General features: G+C 36.7%; 1 protein-coding gene across 1 annotated transcript in view; it reads left to right on the plus strand.

The window, feature by feature from the left end:
- Positions 1 to 22,291, plus strand: part of ZC3H12B (zinc finger CCCH-type containing 12B) — a 276,426-nt gene extending 254,135 nt beyond the window's left edge. The window contains exons 3-6 of the mRNA XM_029930633.1: positions 1,549 to 1,688; positions 18,612 to 18,846; positions 19,543 to 19,649; positions 20,822 to 22,291. Coding sequence (XP_029786493.1) covers positions 1,549 to 1,688; positions 18,612 to 18,846; positions 19,543 to 19,649; positions 20,822 to 22,242 — 1,903 coding nt within the window. The 3' untranslated portion in view covers positions 22,243 to 22,291. The remainder of the gene's footprint in view (positions 1 to 1,548; positions 1,689 to 18,611; positions 18,847 to 19,542; positions 19,650 to 20,821) is intronic.
- Positions 22,292 to 22,849: the final 558 nt, after the last annotated feature.

Genomic DNA, 22,849 nt, shown 5'->3' on the forward strand with positions numbered 1-22,849 from the left:
TATTAAATAAGCAAACACCACCAACAAGCAAAACAAGTACTACAATGTAAAAATATTAAAAAAAGAAAACCCTCTCACATGCGCAAATAAAAGATTGCACACAAAGAACTCACATCTTTTCAAGCTTCAATAGTAAATATTCTGCTACTATGTATTAAATACTGCATGGTTTGCCCAAGCTAAGATGAAACCACATCATTAATCAATAAGCATTTTGCATTTTCTTTCATTATCTACTCAAACATGCCTACTGCACCTCTAAATATGTCATTAATTTGCCCAAAAGAAACAGAAATGCTGATGCACAGGAGCACATGTACCCCAATGTTCATAGCAGCAATGTCAACAATAGCCAAAACATGGAAAGTGCCTAAATGTCCATCACCTGATGAGTGGATCAACAAGATGTGGTACATATACACAATGGAGTATTACATGACGATGAGAAAGAATGAAATATGGCCATTTGTAGGAAAGTGGATGGACCTTGAGGGTGTCATGCTAAGCGAAATAAGTCAGGCAGAGGACAGATACCATGTGTTTGCACTCATAGGTCTAACAGGAAATTTTCAGAATGATCTAGCTTCAAGAAAAGCAAGCAGTTAGTAGTGCTTAAGAAAAATTGATTCAGCATCTAATGGATAGTTGATACCTGTCACAACACAGCATTTTATATACTGTTAAGTGAAACTGCAATACAATCTAAGTTTATTTTGGGAGTGTTTGCTGTATAATTGGATAAAATATTTTTAAATAATATTCTATTATAAAAACAATACTTGAAGTTTTTGAAAAAAAATTGGAATAAAGAAATAAATCACTTATAATCCTCTCACACAGAATGACTCTTTTTATTAATAGTTTGATGTGTCTATTTCCTAGCATTTTTTCTAAGCTTATATATAGACTTTCTTCTATAAATTTGGGATTATATTATATATAGTCTGTAACCTTTTTCTTCCCTTTAGTATCATATTGTGAGAATTTCCCACATCTTAAAATTTTCAAGAATATGGCTTTTATTAGTACATTATATTTAATTAAATGTGACAACTATTTTTAGTCAGCAGTTATGTGTGTATCATTTTTGCTGTCAATGTTATTTTTAAGGTAATATATGTGCCTAAAACTCATCTCCAGCTAATTCTATATATAATCTTTATCTAAACTTCTGGTGACACCCCTTCTTTCTTCTTCAGCTGTGAATATCTTAATCTTTGAAAATAAAGTGGTAGTCAAAACAGAGAGAGGAGAAAGAAAATTGAAATAGTGGTAGGAAGTAGCAACCAAGGTTGCTATAAATTGGGAGTTGTTATTAAACATCTATGGCCTTGAAGAAAGGTGTAATAATAATAGTAATGTAAATGTTTTTTAATAATTGAATAAAAAAGAACTACATTTGGTGTTGTAAGAAAAATGCATCTTTGGCACCAGCAAGGAATAAAACTTATATTGTTAATGTTTTGTTACTAAGAAGAAGCCTGTTTGGAGTATTTCCTTCCTACCTATTGTCGAACTTTTATCCTTTCATTCTCTATCTTTCTAAAGCCATGGGAATAAAGAAGAATTCTCCTGCAGAGGAATACAACTTGCTGTGGACTGGTTTCTAGATAAAGGTCATAAAGATATTACTGTATTTGTGCCTGCATGGAGAAAGGAACAATCCCGTCCTGATGCACCAATTACAGGTACTATTTAAATAAGACATTTATGCCCATCCAGAGGCAAAGATAGGGGAGAGATTGATGATCCCAACTTAGGTAATTATTTTATACATTTATTAAGTATATTTAAAATGTCTTATATTAAGTTAACTTTTGGGGCGCCTGGGTTGCTCAGTCGATTAAGCCTCCAACTTCGGCTCAGGTCAGATCTCAAGTTCGTGGGGTCGAGCCCCGCCGCAGGCTCTGTGCTAGCTCAGAGCCTGGAGCCTGCTTCCATTTCTGCGTCTCCTTCTCTCTCTCTTCCCCTCCCCCTCTCATGTTCTGTCTCTCTCTGTATCAAAAAATAAATAAAACATTTAAAATTTTCTAAAAAGTTAACTTTTTATTTGAAATGTGTATTTATTTTAATTTGTATATTTAACTTCAAGTTAGTTGACAGAGTGTGGTAATCACTTCAGAAATAGAACCCAGTGATTCATGACTTATAAATAACATCCAGGGCTCATTTAAAAAGGTGCCCACCTAAATGCCCATCACCCATTTAGCCCATCCCCCCACCAACCTCCCCTCCAGCAATACTCAGTTTGTTCTCTGTTATTTAAATCTCTGATGGTTTTCCTCCTTGCTTTTATCACATTTTCCCCTCCATCCCCTATTTTCATCTGTTTTGTTTCTTAAAATCCACATAATAGTAAAATCATATAATATTTGTCTTTCATGACTGACTTATTCTAATTTGGCTTAGCATAATACACTCTAGTTGCATCCATGTTGTTGCAAATGGAAGGATTTCATTATTTTTGATTTCCAAGTAATATGCCTTTGTATATATATACCACATCCTCTTTATCCATTCATCAGTCTATAGACATTTGAGCTCTTCCCATAATTTGGCTATTGGTGATAGTGCTGCCATAAACATTGGGGTGCATGTGCCACTTTAATCAGGATTTTTTATCATTTAAATGAATACCTACTATTGAAATTGATGGATCATAGAGGAGTTCTATTTTTATTTTTTCAAGGAACTTCCATATTTTTTCCAGAGTGGCTGCACATGTTTGCATTCCCACCAACAGTGCAAAAGGGGTCCCTCTTCTCTCCATCTTCACCACCATCTGTTGTTTCCTACATTGTTAATTTTAACCATTCTGACAGGTGTGAGATGGTATCTCATTGTGGTTTTGATTTATATTTCCCCGATGGTTAGTGATATTGAGCATCTTTTTATGTGTCTGCTGGCCATCTGGATGTCTTCTTTGGAAAAGTGCCTATTCATGTCTTATGCCCATTTTGTCACTGGATTGTTTGTTTTTTGGGTGTTGAGTTTGATAACTTCTTTATAGATTTTGGATACTAATCCTTTATCAGACATGTCATTTGCAATTATCTTCTCCAATTCCATCAGTTGTCTTTAAGTTTTGTTGATTGTTTCCTTCACTGTGCAGATTTTTATCTTGATGAGGTCCCACGAGTTCAGTTTTGTTTTTGTTTTCCTTGCCTCCGGTACATGTCTAGTAAGAAGTTGCTGTGGCTGAGGTCAAAGAGGCTGCTGATTGTTTTCTTCGTTAGGATTTTGATGGTTTCCTGTCTGACATATAGGTCTTTCATCCATTTTGAGTTTCTTTCTGTGTATGGTGTAAGAAAGTGTTCCAGGTTCATTCTTATGCATGTTACTGTCCAGTTTTTCCAACACCATTTGCTGAAGAGATTGTCTTTTTTCCATTAGATATTCTTCCCTGCTTTGTCAAATATTAGTTGGCCATAAATTTGTGGGTCCATTTCTGGGTTCTCTACTCTGTTACATTGATCTGTCTGATTTTGTGCCAGTACCACACTGTCTTGATGATTACAGCTTTATGATACAGCTTGAAGATTGGAATTGTGATACCTCCAGCTTTGGAGTAATTTCAAAATTACTTTCGCTATGTGGGGTATTTTATGGTTACATACAAATTTTGGAATTACTTGATCTAGCTCTGTGAAGAATGCTGGTGTTATTTTGATAGAAATTCCATTTAATGTGTGGATTGGTTTGGGTAGCTTAAACATTTTAACAATATTCATTCTTCCAATTCATGAGCATACAATGTTCTTTTTTTATTTCTTTGTGTCTTTAACTTCTTTTATAAACTTTCTATAGTTTTCAGTATACAGATCTTTTACCTTTTTGGTTAAGTTCATTCCTAGATATCTTATGGGTTTTGGTGCAATTATAAATCAGATCACTGAAGAGTGATATTTTGAGTTCTTCCTTCCTGATTTCTATGCATTTATTTCTTTTTGTAGTCTGATAGCTGAGGCTAAGACTGCCAGTACTATGTTGAAAAACAGCGCTGAGAGTGGAAATTTCTGTTGTGTTCCTGCCCTTAAAGGGAAGGCTCTCAGTTTTTCCCCATTGAGGATTGTATTAGCTGCAGGTCTTTTGTATGTGGCCTTTATGATGTTGAGGTATGTTCCTATTCGACTGACTTTCTTGAGGGCCTTTATCAAGAAAGGATTGCGCATTTTGTCAAATGCTTTTTCTGCATCTATTGAAGGATCATATGGTTCTTATCCTTTCTTTTACTAATGTGGTGTATCACGTTGATTGATTTGTGAATATTGAACCAACCCTGCAGACCAGGAATAAACCTCATTTTATCATGGTGAATATCTTTTAATTTAGTGTTGAATTCACTTTGCTAGTATCTCATTAAGAAATTTGCATCCAGTTTCATCGAGGATAGTCACCTGTAATTATTAGTGCAATTTTTGTCTGGTTTTGGAAACAAGGTAATTCTGACTTCACAGAATGAATTTGGAAGCTTTCCTTATGTTTCTATTTTCTGGGAGCTGTTTGAGAAGAATAGATATTAACTCTGTTTTAAATGTCTGGTAGGATTCCCCTGGGAAGCCATCTGGGCCAGGACTCTAGTTTGTTGGGATATTTTTGATAACTAATTCAATTACTTGCTGGTTATTGGCTTGTTCAAATTTTCTATTTTTTTCTTTTTCAGTTTTGGTAGTGTAGGAGTTTCTAGGAATTTGTCCATTTCTTCCAGATTGCCCAATCTGTTGGCGTATAATTTTTCATAGTATTTGCTTATAATTATTTGCATTTCTGTGGTATTGTTTGTGATCTCTCATCTTCATTCATAATTCTATCTATTTAGATCTTTTCCTTTTTGTTTTTGAAAGTCTGGCTAGAGGTTTATCAATTTTGTTTATTCTTTCAAAGAACCAACTTTTATTTTCATTTGTATGTATTACTGTTTTGTTGTTGTTGTTTCAATATCATTGATTTCTGCTCTAATCTTTATCATTTCCCTCTTTCTACTTGCTTTAGGCTTTATTTGCTGCTCCTTTCCAGCTCTTTTAGGTGTAAGTTTAGATTTTTTTGAGAAAAGTTACCTTTCTTGCTTTTTGAGATAGGTCTGAATTTCAATGTACTTTTCTCTTTGGTCTGCCTATGCTGCCTCCCAAAGGTTTTGAACTGTTTTGTTTTCATTTTCATTTGACTCCATATATTTTCTAATTTCTTCCTTAATTTCCTGGTTAACCCATTCATTCTTTAGTACAATGTTCTTGACCTCCATGTTCTTCAGGGCTTTCCAAATATTTTCTGTGGTTGATTTCAAGTTTCATATCATTGTGATTAGAAATTATGCATGCTTTGATCTTGAACTATTTGTACCTGTTGAGGGATAATGTGTGACCCACTAAATGATCTATTCTGGAAAATGATCCATGTGCATTCAAGAAGAATGTTTATTAGGCTGCTTTAGGATGAAGTGTTCTGAATATAACTGTTAAGTCTATCTGGTCCAGGCTGTCATTTAAAGCCATTGCTTCCTTGTTTCATTCATTTTCTGCTTAGATTATCTTTCCATTGCTCTAAATGAGGTATTAAAGTTCCCTACCTTTATGGTATTATTATCAATGAGTTTTGTTATGTTTGTTATTATTTGATATATACATTTGGGTTCTCTTATGTTGAGAAGCATAAATATTTACAATTTTTAGCTCAAATTAAGGTATCAACCCCTTAATTTTGCTATAATGCCCTCTTCATCTCTTGTTACACTCTTTGTATTAAAATCTAATTTGCCTGATATAAGTAGGGCTACTATGGCTTTCTTTTGGCCTCTATTAGCAAGATAGATGATTTTTCATGCCTTCATATTCAATATGCAGTTGTCTTTATGTCTACAGTGAGTCTCTTGTAGGCATCACTTAGATGGATCTCATTTGCTTTTGTTATCCACTCTAATACCCTATGTCTTTTGATTGGAATATTTATCCACTTACATTCTGAGTGATTATAGAAAGATACAAATTTAGTGCCATTATATTACCTGTATAGTTGGTTTTTCTGGTGATGTCCTCTTGTCCTTTGTAGTCTTTGGTGTTTTGTTCTTTTTTTTCCACTCAGAGTCCCCCTTAAAATTTCTTGCAGGGCTGGTTTAGTGGTCACAAACTCCTTTAGTTTTTGTTTGTCTGGGGAAATCTTTATCTCTCCTTTTATTCTGAATGACAGCCTTGCTGGATAAAAAATTCTTAGCTATTTTTCCCATTCAGACCTATGTGATCTGCCAATTTTCAGTAGACATATCTGCTGCTAATCTTATGTGTCTACCCTTGTAAACTAATGGCCTTTAGTTCCTAGCTTCTTTCCGAATTCTCTATTTATCTTTGTTCTTTGAACATGGCACTATGTTATCTTATGCTATTGACCTGTTTTTGTTGATTTTGAGGGAAGTTCTTTGTGCCTCTTGTAATTAGATACCTGTTTTCTTCCCCACTTAGGTAAGTTTTCAGCTATAATTTGTTCAAATAAGTCTTCTGCTCCTTTTTCCCATTCTTCTTCTTCTGGGATTCTTATGATATGGATATTGTTTCATTTTATGGAATCACTAGGTTCTTTAAGTCTCTCCTTGTGATCAAATACTTTCAATTGCCTCTTCTTTTCAGCTTCACTTTCCCCATAATTTTATATTCTATATCACCTATTCTGTCCTTTGCTTCTTCTATCCTTGTTGTGACTGTATGCAGTTAGTTTTGCATCTTAGTTATACTATATTTTTTTCAACCTAACTAGTTTTGAGGTCTTTGATCTCTACAGCAAGAGGTTTTCTGGTGTCTTCTCTGATTTTTTTTTCAAGTACAGCTAGTAGTCTGATGAATGTTGTTCTAAACTCGTGTTCAGACATTATGCTTATATCAGTATTGAGCAAGTCCTCTGTCTTGTAACTTTTGCTAAGTTTCTGCCTTTGCATGTTTTAAAAGCTTGTTATACTTATTGCACCTGTGAGTACTACTATATTAAAAAGGGCCACACACTGTCCAGGACCTGGCACCTCAGATAGTGTTTCTGGTATGTGTTGTGTGCATTCTGCTGTTGCGTTTTGGCTGCTCTTTCCCACAGGTCAGACCTCTGCAGTCTCCTCCTTTGTTGCATTGGGTTGTTTTTGGACATTTAACTAGTTGTTCTTTGATTTGTTTATTAAAATAAGCCTGGGAAAAAAGGAAACAAGAGAAAACAAAAGCATGATCCCCCAAAAAGATAAAAGAAAAGGGAACAAAAAAGCCCATACTATCAAAATCTATAAGGCTGATTCAGACAAAAAGAATGAAAAATAAGAAGAAAATAATAGAGAAATAAATAGACAAGAATAAAAAAGCCTGATACAAAAACAGAAAAGAAAACAAGCCAAAAAAAAAAAATAAAAAACAACCAGTATCCTGATTCCAAAAGAAAAACATGAGAAAGAAAAAAACAAAACAAAGCAAAACAAAAAACAAGAAACAAACAAACAAAAAACCATGCCTGGTCCTATTTCCACCAGAACTTCAGGTGTTGTTTTAAAGCATTCAACTTTGAGTATATTTCATGCATGTGTGGTACTGGTTGTGCTGGTCTTCTGGAGGAGTGGCCTGCTTCAATGGCTCAGAGTCACTCTTGCCCCATAAATATGCAGTTGCCAGGCACAGGTGGTGGATTGGGTGGGGTTTGTGCAAATGCGTCTTGTATCCACTGGATCTACTTTGTTGTTCTCTGAAGTCCCACTGCACTGCTGTTGAGAGGAAAATGGTACTACCCCAATCTTTTGTCCTGAGAATGTGGATCTCACACACCCTCATCTGTGCTCTTCAGGGAATCCTCACTGAATAACACCACAACCCTCTTGCATTTTGGCGGATGTCACTGGTGTTCAAAACTTGAAGTCTTAAGGGACCAGGAACCATGTGGTTCTACCACCCTTCTCCAGAGCACAACCTCTCTCCACTGTGTCTGAAGTCCTTTGTCCATGAAAAATAGTCTCATGCCTGCACAGTTTGCACAATCTATGATGTAGCACTGCCAAAGCAGCAAGGTTATATTTCTTCTGGGTGTTCTTCTTTCTCCTGCTTATGAAAGACCTTTTGCTGATGCCTACAGGGTCTTTTGTCCTTGGGGAGGCAATATAATATATTCTCTCCCAAAAATACACAAGGAAGCAGAGTATTCTCTTACAAAGAGCCCTGGAGATCCCAACACCATGCTATGGACACTGGAGCCAACTCCTTCCTCCCCAGGAGCATGAACCACAGCTCTTCCAAAACTTCAAATTTTGAGCTCCAAATGCTGCTTGTAACAACAACAGAAACAACAACCACAACAACAGCCTGTGGCACTCGTACTTCTTGTTCCCCAGTGAGTGGTCCAGAGAGGTTTTCCTCTTGTGCAAACTCAATGCCACATTTTTTCAACCTCTCTTTCTTTCTCTCCTTTTTGTCTCTGGAAGGAAGGGGTTCCTTCCCCTCCACAGCACTGCCATTTTTCTCTCCCCCAATTCATTTCCACACACCTTGCATCTGCCATGGTATCTCCCTCCAACTGGGGAGATCCCTCTGCCATTCTGTAGAATTAATTTTCTGGGCATTCCACGTGATCTCACTTCAATACAGCTGTTTTTGAGGATTATGGAAAGCCTCATATTAAGTATATTTTAAAACACATTCTTAATAACCCAAATAAAACTGTTATTGTGTTGTGGCTTATGGCAGTTAAATTGAGACAATTTCAAATCAGTAAGGAATAAAGCACACAGTGGGGGGAAAAAAGAAGTGCTTTTTACTTGACCGTAGACTTCAGACTAAAGAAGGTTGAACATGGTTATATATGAGTGACTGAGTTTTCCAAAGGACTAAAGGAACAATAGTAGGGTATGGATCACATGCTGTACCAAAGAGGTGATTGTGAGATTTGCAAATTATAGGGTAAAATATATAGAGAGAGGAATCACATGAGAGTCAGAGCCAAATTAGCCATGAAGCACAGAAGGCCCAGTGCCCAGGGTTCAATACTTTTTGCGTCCTGCAAAAGTGTTTTAATTTGAAGCACAGGTAATATGGCAGAGTAGGAAGACCCTGAGATCATGCTATCCCACATTTGCGAGTAAATATCACTCATATCAATGTCAATAAACCAGAGAGTAATACGAAGACTGGCAGAACAAACCACACAACTAAATGTATAGAAGGAGACACATTAGAGAGATTAGGATGGGCAGAAATGGTAGTTTAGTCGGAAACAGCCTGCCAGAAGGAGGGAGCTGTGCTTGAAGAGAGCGAAAGGCACCAGGGAGACCATACAAGGAAAATAAATTACCATAACATCTGGTCTTGAATATCAGAGGGGCTGAATTCTATAAGTTTGTATAACCAGCAAGACGTGGAGCCTGATGTTTAAAGACAGCTGACTCACAATGGGCTAGCTGAGAGGGAGGTGACAGCCTAGTCCTACTCTAAAAGGGAAAACAATCCATGAACAGGCAACATAGAAATAAGAGCTTACAAAACAGGAGGAAGATATATTTACATTCATTTTGGAGCAGGTTGGGGAACTTTACTGGGAACAAGAGAGATGACAGTCACCATTTTCCTACCCCAACCACCAGAATAAACACAGTTACTTTGTGGAACATGGGGCTACACAGACACCTATATCCTTGACCCGGAGATCAGAGTAAATTTTGCTAAAACTGTATATGTGCCTTGCCCAAGCACCAGGTGCACAGGTGCCAGAACAGACCTTGACAAGCCACACTGAAGTGTGTAGCCATGCACTCCCAGCTACTGTCGCATGCCACATCCAGACATCTGGAGCACAGCTATTGATGTCTGTCACATTCAGACACCTGGGGCATACCTGCTGAAGCGTCCCATAATCAGCTGCCTGGCTGTACCCAGCCATGTTACACCAGGAGCCATCACACACTGTACCCAGCTGTGCCTAGTAGTTTTCATGTGGTACCCAGCCCCACATGCAGACTTGAGGTGCTGCAGTGCTCCAGGGTATCCAGAAAATAAACTAGAGTCCCAATGCAAAATTTCATAACACTGCTCAACACTCAGTTTTCCCAGTAGGAAGGACCCTCAGAAATGGCCTGCCTGAGTCCCACTAATACTACAGAGAAGAAACACAGCCCACAAGAGAGAGAGTCAGTGCAGACAGCTGAACTGAAAAGAAAATGACTCAGGCACAAAAGCAGGGCTTACACAACACACACAGGTTACTCTCCTAAAGTCCAAGTTCTGATGAACAGGGGACACTGCACTGCAGGGCACTCCGGGACTTCCTCTTCAAAAAGTCACTACTTTCAAGAGCACAAGACATGGGTGACTTTCTTATCACACACAAAAAAGACACAGAGAGACAGGCAAAATGAAGAGACAGAGAAATTTATCCCAAATGAAAGAGCAGGACAAGGTGATGGCCAGTGATCTAAGAGGAACAAATATAAGTAACATGCCTGATAGAGAATTTAAAACAATACTCATAAGGATACTCACTGGATTTGAGAAAAGAGTAGAAAACAGGAGTGATATCCTTAACACAGAGATAAGGAATGACATAGCAGAGATAAAGTTCAATAAACAGAATGAGAAACAAGTTTGATGGAAAAAATGGCAAGATGAAAGAAGCAGAAGAACAAATTAGTGACTTATGAGACACTAATGGAAAATAACTAAGTTGGACAAAAGAGAAAAACTATTAGATGAAATGAGAATAGACTTAGGGAACTCAGTGATTCCATCAGATGTAATACCATTTATATTATAGGAGTCCCAGAAGAAGAAGAGAAAAAGGGGTGCAGAAACTTTATTTCAAGAAAGAATAACTGAAAACTTGCCTAAGTTGGGGAAGGAAACAGATATCCAGATCCAGGATGCACAGAGAACTTCCATCAAAATCAACAAAAGCAGACACACACAAGACATATTGTTTGCAAAATATAATGATAAAGAAAAATATCCTAAAAAATGTCAAGACAAATGAAGTCAGTAAATTACAAGGAAAAAGCCATAGGCCAGTGGGAGATTTTTCAACAAAAACTTGACAAGCCAGAAGGGGGGTAGCATGATATATTCAAAGTGCTGATGAGGGGGGGAAATCTGCATCCAGAAATGCTCTATCCAGCAATGCAATCATCCAAAATGGAAGGAGAGATCAAGAGTTTCCTAGATAAACCAAAACTAAGGAGTTTGTGACCATCACACCAGACCTGCAGTAAATATTAAAGGGAATTTTGAATGGAAGACAGACACCAAAAATGACAGTATAAAGATAAAAAATGCAGAAGCAATAAAAATAAACATTTCTGTAAAATATCAGTCTAGGAACTCACAAAATAAAATGATATAAAAAGATATAAAATATAAGGATATATGCCTGAAAGATGGGGAGGAAGGAAGAAAGAATGAATTCAAACATAAATGACCATCAACTTAATATAGACAGCTTTATGAAAAAGAGGATATAAACAAACCTAATGGTAACCATATATCAAAAACTACTAATGAATAGGCAAAGAATTAAGAGAAAGAATCCAAACATAGTACTAAAGAACACCAGCAAAACATGAAAGACAAGAAAAGATCACAGAAAAAAAAACACAAAATAAGTAACAAAATGGCAATAAATACATATCTATCAATAATTACTTTAAGTGTAAGTGGATTAAATGCTCCAATAAAAAAAATAGGGTGACAGAATGGATAAAGAAAACAAGACCCATCTATACACTGTCTACAAGAGATTCATCTTAGGCCTAAAAGCACCTGCAGATTGAAAATGAGGTGATGGAGAAACATGTATCATGCAACCAGATGTAAAAAAAAAAGTCCAGGGTAGCAAGACTCATATAAGTTAACACAGGCTTTAAATTAAAACCTATAATGTGAGACAAAGAAGCACAGTATATAAATAAATAGACAATCCAACAAGAAGATATATAATTGAAAACTGTATATATACACACACCCACACTAAGAAGATATATAAATGAACAACACACATACACACACACACACACTCAACATAGGAGTGCCCAAATACATAAAACAGTTAATAATAAACATAAATAAATTAATCAACAATAATACAAAAATAATAGGAGACTTTAACACCCCATTTTTATCAATGGATAAATATGTAAATGGAAAATAGACAAAGGAAACAATGGTTTTGAATGACACACTGGTAACTGAATTTACAGATACATTTATAACATTCCATCCTAAAGCAGCAGAATACACATTCTTTTCAAGTGCACACAGAACGTTCTCCAGAATAGATCACATTGTCACCCACAAAAAGTCTCCACAAGTTCAAGAAGAGCAAAGTAATACCATGCATCTTTTCTGATCACAAAACTAAGAAACTAGAAATCCATCACACAAAAAATTCTGAAAAGCGTACAAATACGTAGAGGTTAAATAACATGCTACTAAATAATAGATTAGTAAACCTGGAATTAAAAGAAGAAATAAAAAAATATGGAACAAAAGACACAGAAAAAGATGCTCAATATCACTTATCATCAGGGAAATTCAAATCAAAACTACAATGGGATATCACCTCACACATGTCAGAATGGCTAAAATCAATAACAGAAGAAACAACAGGTGTTAACAAGGATGTGGAGAAATCTTCTTACACTGTTGGTGGGAATTCAAACTGGTGCAGCTACTCTGGAAAACTGAATGAAGTTTTTTCAAAAAGTTAAAAAAAAGAACCATCCTACACATTCCACTACTAGTTACCCAAAGAATACAAATATATTAATTTGAAAGGATACATGTATCTTGATGTTTATAGCAGCATTAACTAAAATAGCCAAATTATGAAAAACAGTCCAACAGTCCAAATGTCCATCAACAGATGAATGGATAAAGAAGATATATATATATATATATTCACACCCACACATATATATACATACTATGGAATATTACTCAGACATAAAAAACCATGATATCTTGCCATTTGCACCGACATGGATGGAACTAGAGAGCACTATGCCAAGTGAAATAAGTCTCTCAGAATAAGACAAATGCCATATGATTTCACTCATATCTAATGTTTAAGAAACAAAACACATGATCATAGGAAAAAAAAGAGAGAGGCAAACGAAGACACAGACTCTTAACTATAGAGAACAGATTTATGACTACCAGAGTGGAAGTGGGTGGGAAGATGTGTTAAATAGTTGCTTGGGATTAAGGAATGCACTTGTGATGAGCACCAGTTGTTGTATGCAAGTGCTTAATCACTAAATTGTACATCTGAAACGAATATTACACTGTTTGTAAACTAACTGGAATTTAAAAAGCCTAAAAATAAAATAAAATATAAATGGATATAACTAAAAAAAAGAAAAGAAAAGAAAATTATACCTGCTAAAAACCAGTGGGATGCAGCAAAAGCAGTTCCAAGAGGCAAGTTCATAGCAATATAGGCCTACCTCAAGATGCAAGAATAATCTCAACCTAACCCTGCACCTAAAGAGGCCATAAAAAGAACAAAGCCTGAAGCCAGAAGAAAGAGGGAATTAAATCTCTGACTAGAGCAGAAATAAATAATATATAAACTAAGAAAATATATCAATGAAACCAAAAGCTGTATTTTTGAAAAAGATCAATTAAATAGATAAACCTCTACCCAGGCTCATTAAAAAAGAGAAATGACTCATATAAATACAATCACAAATTGGAGAGGAGAAATAACTACCAACACAACAGAAATACAAATAAGTATAAAAGATTACAAAAAACTATATGCCAACAAACTATACTATCTAGAAAAAGTAGATAAATTCCTAAAAGCATATAAACTTCCAAAGCTGAAACAGAAAGACATAGAAAACTTGAACAGACTGATAACCAACCAAAAAATTGAATCTGTAATCACAAAACTCCCAACAAACAAAAGTCCAAGATGAGTGGCTTCAGTGGTGAATTCTTCCCAGCATTTTAAGACTTAAAACCTATTCTTCTCAAACCATTCCAAAATATAAAAGAGTAACTAAAAGGTCCAAATTCATTCTATGAGAGCAGCAGTACCCTAATATCAAATCCAGAAAAAGAAACTGCTAAAAATATAACTACAGATCAATATATTTGATGAACATAGATGCAAAAATCATCAACAAAATGCTAGTAAACCCAATCCAACAATATTAAAATAATCATTCACCATGATCAAATGGGATTTATTCCTGGATTCAAGCATTGTACATTATTTACATATCAATAAATGTAATGAATCAATCAATAAGAGAAAGGATAAGAACAATATGACACAGAAGATACATAGACAAAGAAAAAACAGTGGAGAACATGCAACACCCATTCATGATAAAAAAAAAATATATATACCCTCAATAAAGCATGTTTAGAGGAAACATACCTCAACATAATAAAGATCATCTATAAGAAACCCACACTAGTATCTTCCTTCATGGAGATGGGTGGTCAAGAACAAGACATGGATGTCCACTCTCATTGATTTTATTCAACATAATATTGGCTCTTCTAGCTTCACTAATAAGACAACAAAAACATATGAAAGGCATCCAAATTGTCAAGAAAGTAGCAAAACTTAAACTATTTGCAGAAGACAGGATAGCCTATATAGAAAACCCAAAAGACTACACTAAAAAAAGTGTAGATCTGACAAAAAAAATTAAGTAAAGTCGCGGGTTAGAAAATCAATGCATAGCAATATGTTGCGTTTCTATACAATAATAATGAAGCAGCACAAACAAAAATTAAGGAATCAACCCCATATACAATTTCACCAAAACCTCTGAAAACTATAAAACATTGATGATGAAAGAAATTGAAGATAACACAAAGAAATGGAAATATATTCCATGCACATGGATTGGAGGAATAAATAGTGTTAAAATGCCTATATTACTCAAAGCAACCTACATATTTAATGTAATCCCTATCAAAATACCGCCAACATTTTTCATAAAGCTACAAGAAACAATCATAAAACTTGTATGAAACCATAAAACAATCCTAAATAGCCAAGCGGGCTCAAAAATAATAAAGCGAAGCTAGAGGCATCACAATTCAAGACTTAAAGTTTTATTACAAAGCCGTCGTAATCAAAATAGTATGGCTCTGGCACAGAAATAGACACATAGATCAATAGAACAGAGTAGAAAACCCAGAAATGAACACACAACTATATGGCCAAGTAATCTTCAACAAAGCATGAATAAATATCCAAAGGAAAGACACAGTCTCTTCAACGAATGGTGTTGGGAAAACTGGAAAGCAACATGCACAAGAATGAAACTGGACCACGTTCTTACACCATACATAAAAATAAATTGCAGATGGATGAAAGACCTAAATATGAGACAGGAAACCATCAAAATCCTAGAGGAGAACACAAGCAGTAATCTCTCTGAGATAACCATAGCAACTTCTTACTAAATATGTTTCCTGAAGCAAGGGAAACATAAGCCAAAATAAACCATTGGGATTCATCAAATATAAAGCTTGTGTACAGCAAAAGAAACATTCAGCCAAACTAAAAGAATTGAATGGGAGAAGATATTTGTAAATGACATATCTGATAATGGGTTACTATCCAAAATATATAAAGAACTTATAAAACTCAACACCAAAAAATGAATAATCCAGCTAACAAATGGATAGAAGATATGAATAGACACTTTTTTCCAAAGGAGACATACAGCTGTAACAAACACATGAGAAGATGCTCAACATCACTCATCATGAGGGAAATACAAATCAAAACTACAGTGAGATATCACTTCACACCTGTCAGAATGGCTAAAATTAACAACACAAAACGCAACACATGTTGGTGAGGATGTTTAGAAAGCAGAACTCTCTTGCACTGTTGGCAGAAATGAAAACTGGTGCAACAACTCTGGAAAACAGTATGGAAGTTTCTCAAAAAGTTAAAAAATAGAACTACTATACTATTCAGCAATTGTACTACTAGGACTTTACCAGAAGAATGCAAAAATACTAATTTAAAGGGATACATGCACTCTGATGTTTATAGTAACATTACCTAGAATAGCCAAATTATGTAAAGAGCCTAAATATCTATTGTCTGATGAATGGATAAAAAAGTGGTATAGGGCTCATGGGTGTCTCAGTCAGTTAAGTGTCAGACTCTTGATCTCAGCTCAGGTCTTGATCTCAAGGTTGTGAGTTCAAACCCCCATGTTAGGCTTGAAAAATAAAAGAGAAGTTATATGCATCACTATTCTGGACTTCAAGTTAAATTACAAAGCTGTAGTATACAAAACAATATGGTACTGACACAAATAGACACATAGATCAATGGAACAGAAAAGAAAGCCCAGAAATAACCCCACAATTATGTGGCAAATTACTCTTTAGCAAAGCACCAAAGAATATTCAATGGGAAAAAGATAGTCTCTTCAACAAATGGTGTTGGGAATACTGCACAGAAAGCTGCAAAAGAATGGAACTGGATCACTTTCTTATCCCAAACTCAAAATGGATTAAAAACATAAATGAAAGACATGACACCATAAGAATTCTGGTAGAGAACACAAGACAGTAAGATCTTTGACGTCAACAGTAACAACATTTTTCTAGTTATGTTTCCTGAAGAAAGGGAAATAAAAGTGAAAATAAACTATTAGCACTTCATTAAGATAATAAGCTTCTGCACAGAAAAGGAAACAATAAACAAAACTAAAAGGCAACCTAAGAAATGGAAGATGGTATTTGCAAATGACATATCTGAGAAAGGGCTAGTATCCAAAATATATTAAGAACTTACACAAACCAACACCCAACCCTAAAGAATCCAATTAAAATTGGACATAAGTAAGGAACAGAAATTTCTCTGAAGAAGACATACAGCTGACCAACAGACACATGAAAGATGCTCAATATCACTGATCAGGGAAATGCAAATCAAAACTGAAATGAAATATCACCTCACACCTATCAGAATGGTTAACATCAACAACACAAGAAACAAGTATTGGCAAGGTGTGGGGAAAAAGGAACCCTCTTGCACTTGCTGTTGGTGGAAATACAAACTCATGCAGTCACTGTGGAAAACAGTATGGAAGTTCCTCAAATAGTGAACGATGGAACTATACTATGATCAATAACTGTGCTACTGGGTATTTATCCAAAATATACCAAAACATTAATGCAAAGGGACACATGCACTCCTTTGCTTGTAGCAGCATTATTATTATTTATGGTAGCAAAGATATGGAAGCAGCCTTAGTGTCTATAGATTGATGAATCGACAAAAAAAATGTGGTGTGTGTATATATATATATATATATATATATATACACACATATATGTATATAAACACACACACACAATGGAATATTATTCAGCCATAAGAATGAAATCTAGTACACCTGAAAGTAACATAACACTATATGAATACTAACTGGAATTGAAATAAAAAGTTAAATATAGGGGCACCTGGGAGGCTCAGTTGGTTAAGATTCTGATTCTTGATTTCAGCTCAGGTCATGGTCTCATGGTTCCTGGGATTGAGCCCTGAGTTCGACTCTGTGCTCCTTGAGCAGAGCCTGCTTGGCATTTTCTCTCTCCCCCTTTCTCCCCCTCCTCTGTCTGTGTGGTCTCTCTTTCAAAATAAATAAATAAACTATATATTTTTTAATAAAATCTTGCCATTTGTAATGACATGGATGGAGCTAGACAGTATTATGCTAAGTGATGTAAGTGAATCAGAAAAAGACAAATACCATATGATCTCACTCATATATGGAATTTAAGAAACCAAACAAGTGAGCAAAGTTAACAAAAATTAGAGAGACAAACACAAAATATCTCCTATCTATAGAGAACACTCTGATGGTTACCAGAGAGGGATTGTGTGGTGTCGATGGATGAATAAGTTATGAGGATTAAGGGGCGCACTTGTCATGATGAGCATTGGGTGATGCATGGAATTATTGTATCACTATATTGTACACCTGAAACTAATATAATATTGTGTGCCAACTACACTGGAATTAACATTTAATAAAAAGATGCTTTACTTTCTTTTAATATTGAAGGAAATATTTACTATAATAATTAGTTTATAGTAATGTGTCTAACTAGATTATTTGTTCTTATACCAAAGCAGTTGTAAAGTGTAATTTTTAATATTTCCTCAGCAATCAAGAGTCCAAAAAGAAAGGGGGGGTCATTGCTCAACGTTCTACAACTTTGTTTCCACTTAGTTGTGACTTTCCTCTAGGAAGAAGGCAAAAAAGTAAGTCCCAAGGAGTGATGTTTTACGCTCCTCTTGGCAGACACATCCTCAGTATACTGCTCTGTTTACTTCAGCAGCCAAAAGCTGGTACTTCAGCCAAAAGGCAAAACACGCATCAGGAATGCTAGGATATCAGTGTTATTTCTCACTCTTCATGGTTGTTTTTAAAACTTAGATGTCATTGAGTTCAGTTCCTTCACTTTATAAAAAACTGCCATATCCAGGAATAAAGGCCACTTTTTCTCTAAGAGCAAGTAACATTCATTATCTAGTACCAACTTTTGAATTTGTAATATGAGGATAATGCTGTTAGTTTCCAAAGATGGTTTCTACTCTCTGGCATATAATCTATATTTTAACAGATCAAGATATTCTACGTAAACTGGAGAAAGAAAAGATTCTTGTCTTCACACCATCCCGAAGGGTCCAGGGCAGGAGAGTTGTCTGTTATGATGACCGGTTCATAGTCAAATTGGCTTTTGATTCCGACGGCATCATTGTATCTAATGATAACTACCGAGACCTTCAAGTTGAAAAGCCAGAATGGAAGAAGTTTATAGAGGAGCGGTTGCTGATGTATTCTTTTGTGAATGACAAGTATGTTTCTTTTAGTAGGCTCTGAGTGCCTAAATCCAAGTTTCCATTAGGAATAGATTTTATTTAATTTCAATAAACATTTACTGAACACTTACTGTGTTCTGTGAATTATGCTGATTACCATGGGGATAAGATTATGGTCGAATGGGTAACAGAACTCCCTCTTAAGAGGCTCAAAGTGTAGCAGAGAAGAGGAAGAGAACTACATGTGTTGTGATAAGTAGTATGGTTAGAGTTTTAAAAATTGCTTTGTCTACATGAAAAAATAGGAAAAAGCCTCAAACAGGAGATAATGTTTGAGATGAAGTTTATATACAGAATAAAGGGGACTGCTGGGCATTACAGGTAAAGGTAATTTCATGAATAAAGCTATAAAGATATGAAAGTGGGTTGCATGTTGGGGGAACCAGCAGCCATGCCAGTATGGTTAAAACATATAATCCACAGAGGAATGATACACTGGAAAAATCATCTTTTTGGTGTGTGTGTGTGTGTGTGTGTGTGTGTGTGTGTGTGTGTAGTCAAGTGTGAATGAAGGGAAGAACTGCTGGCTTAGCAGAACATAGACCTGAGGCAGAAAGTGCAATTAGAAGGTGTGACAATAGTATAGGCAAGGAGTATTGAAGGTCTGAACTCTTAAAAAATGGTAGTGGGAATAGAAAGGAAGACATTTATCTTTTGCTTGTTTGCTTTCAGATTTATGCCTCCAGATGATCCTTTAGGACGCCATGGCCCAAATCTTGAAAATTTCTTGAGAAAGAGACCTGTTATTCCAGAGTACAAGAAACAACCATGCCCTTATGGTGAGTACCTATGTGCAGAACTGAGTTCTATACTAAAAGAAATATAAGGACTATGTGAATACTTACATCTCAAAGATTTCCCTTTCAAATGGAAAATCACAACTTAGTATATGTTCTGTGAGTCTATGCCTAAGTATTCTCAGGCATTTAAAAAAAACCATAAAAGCTGCATGAGAAACACATAACTAGAATTAAAGGGAAAATGAGTTGCCACTTGCTTAAATGATACATGTATTCTATCTGCCTCCATCCTCAGCAGTGTTGCTGGAAGCAGGGAAATGCAGAAACCCACATGACCTACGGAAGCAGAATAGGTATTGCCAAATTGGATTTAGTCCCAAAAAGGACATGTGTCTCAAGTAGGTGACTGCACTCTCTGTCAACTAATAATACCCTTTTCTTCAGATCTGTAGGTTCCAGTTCGCTTCCAAATTTCATTTTCATTTGGTTTTTAAAAATATAATTGTCTAGAATGTTTTCATTATTTTACACAAGTTCTTCTGATACAAAGTTTGTGAGCCTAACAATGAAACATGGGCTGCTTGGTCTGAAGCTACATTGGATGCTCACTCTTTTTGGATAATCAATTTTATGTGACATCTTGAGTTTTTTTTTTCAAGTAATAATTATTTTAATTAGAAGTATTTTCATGTTCATTAGCTTCAGTTAATCTTTACAATGACCTTATAGGGATAACTCAGACTGGTTTTTTTTTACAGAAGAGTTAGAATGAGACTCAAAAGTAATGCCATTTACCAAGGTCACAATGGCTAGTAAATGACATAGCTGAAATTGAAACTCAAGTCTAACTGGCTTCCAAGCCTGTGCTTTTCACACTGCACTATGCTGCCTGCTGCTGCTCTACACTGCCTCAGCAGGCAGGTTATGCCTAGCCAAAGTTGTGAATTACAGGAAAATGAAGGCTGTTCAACTGCTCAGTTCTTAGCTCTTACACTGCAGTTTCCTCTCCAGGTTTCCACTTCTTCCTTCTCCCCCCACAGTGTGTGATGCCTCCTTGATGTTGTCCTGCCTCTCATCTTTATGGACAGTTAATTTTCTTCCTTAAGCCCAAACAGTAAAATTCTAACCTGAGTACACAGATTGTTACAGCAGTTTGTGACAGATTTGCACCAGTATGAGAGAGAGTCTTACCTCAAGACATTATTTTTCAGGAAAAAAATGTACTTATGGCCACAAGTGCAAATACTACCATCCGGAGCGGGCCAATCAACCACAGCGTTCGGTGGCTGATGAGCTCCGCATCAGTGCCAAACTGTCCACAGTGAAAACCGTGAGTGAAGGCACCCTGGCCAAGTGTAGCACAGGCCTGTCGAGTGCCAAAGGTGAGATAATCTCTGAAGTCAAACGTGTGGCCCCCAAGCGTCAGTCGGATCCCAGCATCCGCTCCATGGCTGTGGAGCCTGAGGAATGGCTGTCCATTGCCCGTAAGCCTGAGGCCAGCTCTGTCCCCTCCCTTGTGACTTCCCTAAGTGTCCCCACAATCCCACCCCCCAAAAGCCATGCAGTGGGTGCACTCAACACTCGTTCAGCCAGCAGCCCAGTGCCAGGATCCTCTCATTTCCCCCACCAGAAGGCCTCGCTGGAACACATGGCTAGCATGCAGTACCCTCCAATCCTGGTTACCAACAGCCACGGGACCCCTATTAGCTATGCTGACCAATATGCAAAGTTTGAGTCCCTGGGGGAGCACAGCTACTATTCAATGTTAGGCGACTTCTCCAAACTGAACATCAACAACATGCATAATCGAGAGTACTACATGGCAGAAATAGACCGAGGGGTGTATGCTCGGAGTCCCAACTTCTGTCCTGACAACCGTATGAGCCATACCAGGAACGAAAACTACTCCTCTTACAACAACTTGTACTTGGCTGTATCTGATGGCCATCCTGAAGGCAATTTGAAGCTGCATCGCTCGGTATCTCAGAACCGTCTTCAGCCTTTTCCTCATGGTTACCATGATGCCTTAACGCGAGTACAGAGCTATGGCCCAGAGGATTCTAAGCACGTCCCCCACAAGCAGTCAGTTCCCCAGTTAGTTCTACAAGCCCAGCACCCAGCAACTGGAGCATGTTCAAGCTGTCCTGGAGACTACCCCATGCCTCCCAATCTCCACCCTGGGGCAACCCCCCAGCCAGGACGTGCCCTGGTAATGACTCGAATGGATAGCATTTCTGACTCCCGCCTCTATGAAAGCAACCCAATGAGACAAAGACGACCTCCCCTGTGCCGGGAACAACATGCCAGCTGGGACCCATTGCCCTGTACAACGGACTCCTATGGCTACCACTCCTATCCCTTGAATAACAGCCTCACGCAACCATGCTATGAGCCAGTCATGGTACGGAGCATGCCTGAAAAGATGGAACAGCTTTGGAGGAATCCTTGGGTTGGAATGTGTAATGATACCAGGGAGCATATGATCCCAGAGCACCAATATCAGACTTATAAGAACCTCTGCAATATTTTCCCTTCAAACATCGTCCTTGCGGTGATGGAAAAGAATCCCCACACAGCAGATGCCCAGCAACTGGCAGCCTTGATTGTTTCTAAGCTTAGGGCTGCACGTTGACACGACACAGGACTTATTCCTTTATACATATATAAATATTCATACTAATAATGCATCAATGCTATGATAATAGTAACTAATAATTTTGTGTTGCGCTTTACAAGTTATAGTGTTTATGTCATTTGAAGCGCAAAACAACTCTGTAAGGTAAATTTTACTAATCTTATTTTCTATAAAAGGAAACTGAATCTCATTGAGATTACGTTACTTGCCAAGGTCACACTGCTAGTAAATGACAAAATCAGGACTCACGCTCAAGTCCTCTGACTCCAAGTCCCATGCTTTTTTGGCCGGCACCGTGCAGATAATGGAGGACTAAACTCAGGGGGAGAGGTCTAGATTCAAGAAACTCCCAAAGGATTCCATTACCAATGTTTTCTTAGTCACATTCTATATTACAAAGTATTGATAACATATCTAATTTAGAGAGCAAGAGCATCAGGACCAAAACATATGTTGAATTAATCTTTGGGGATTTTTAATAGGATATTTAAAGCTGTTAAAAAGTAAATACATAATTTACTGCATGAATATGTGACCATTCAGTATCTTTATTAGCCAAGCTTTAGGGTCACATCAAAGCTTCTAGAGCTATATTTCAAACCTA

This window comes from Suricata suricatta, chromosome X, assembly GCF_006229205.1.
Source record: "Suricata suricatta isolate VVHF042 chromosome X, meerkat_22Aug2017_6uvM2_HiC, whole genome shotgun sequence".
NCBI classification, from domain to species: Eukaryota; Metazoa; Chordata; class Mammalia; order Carnivora; family Herpestidae; genus Suricata; species Suricata suricatta.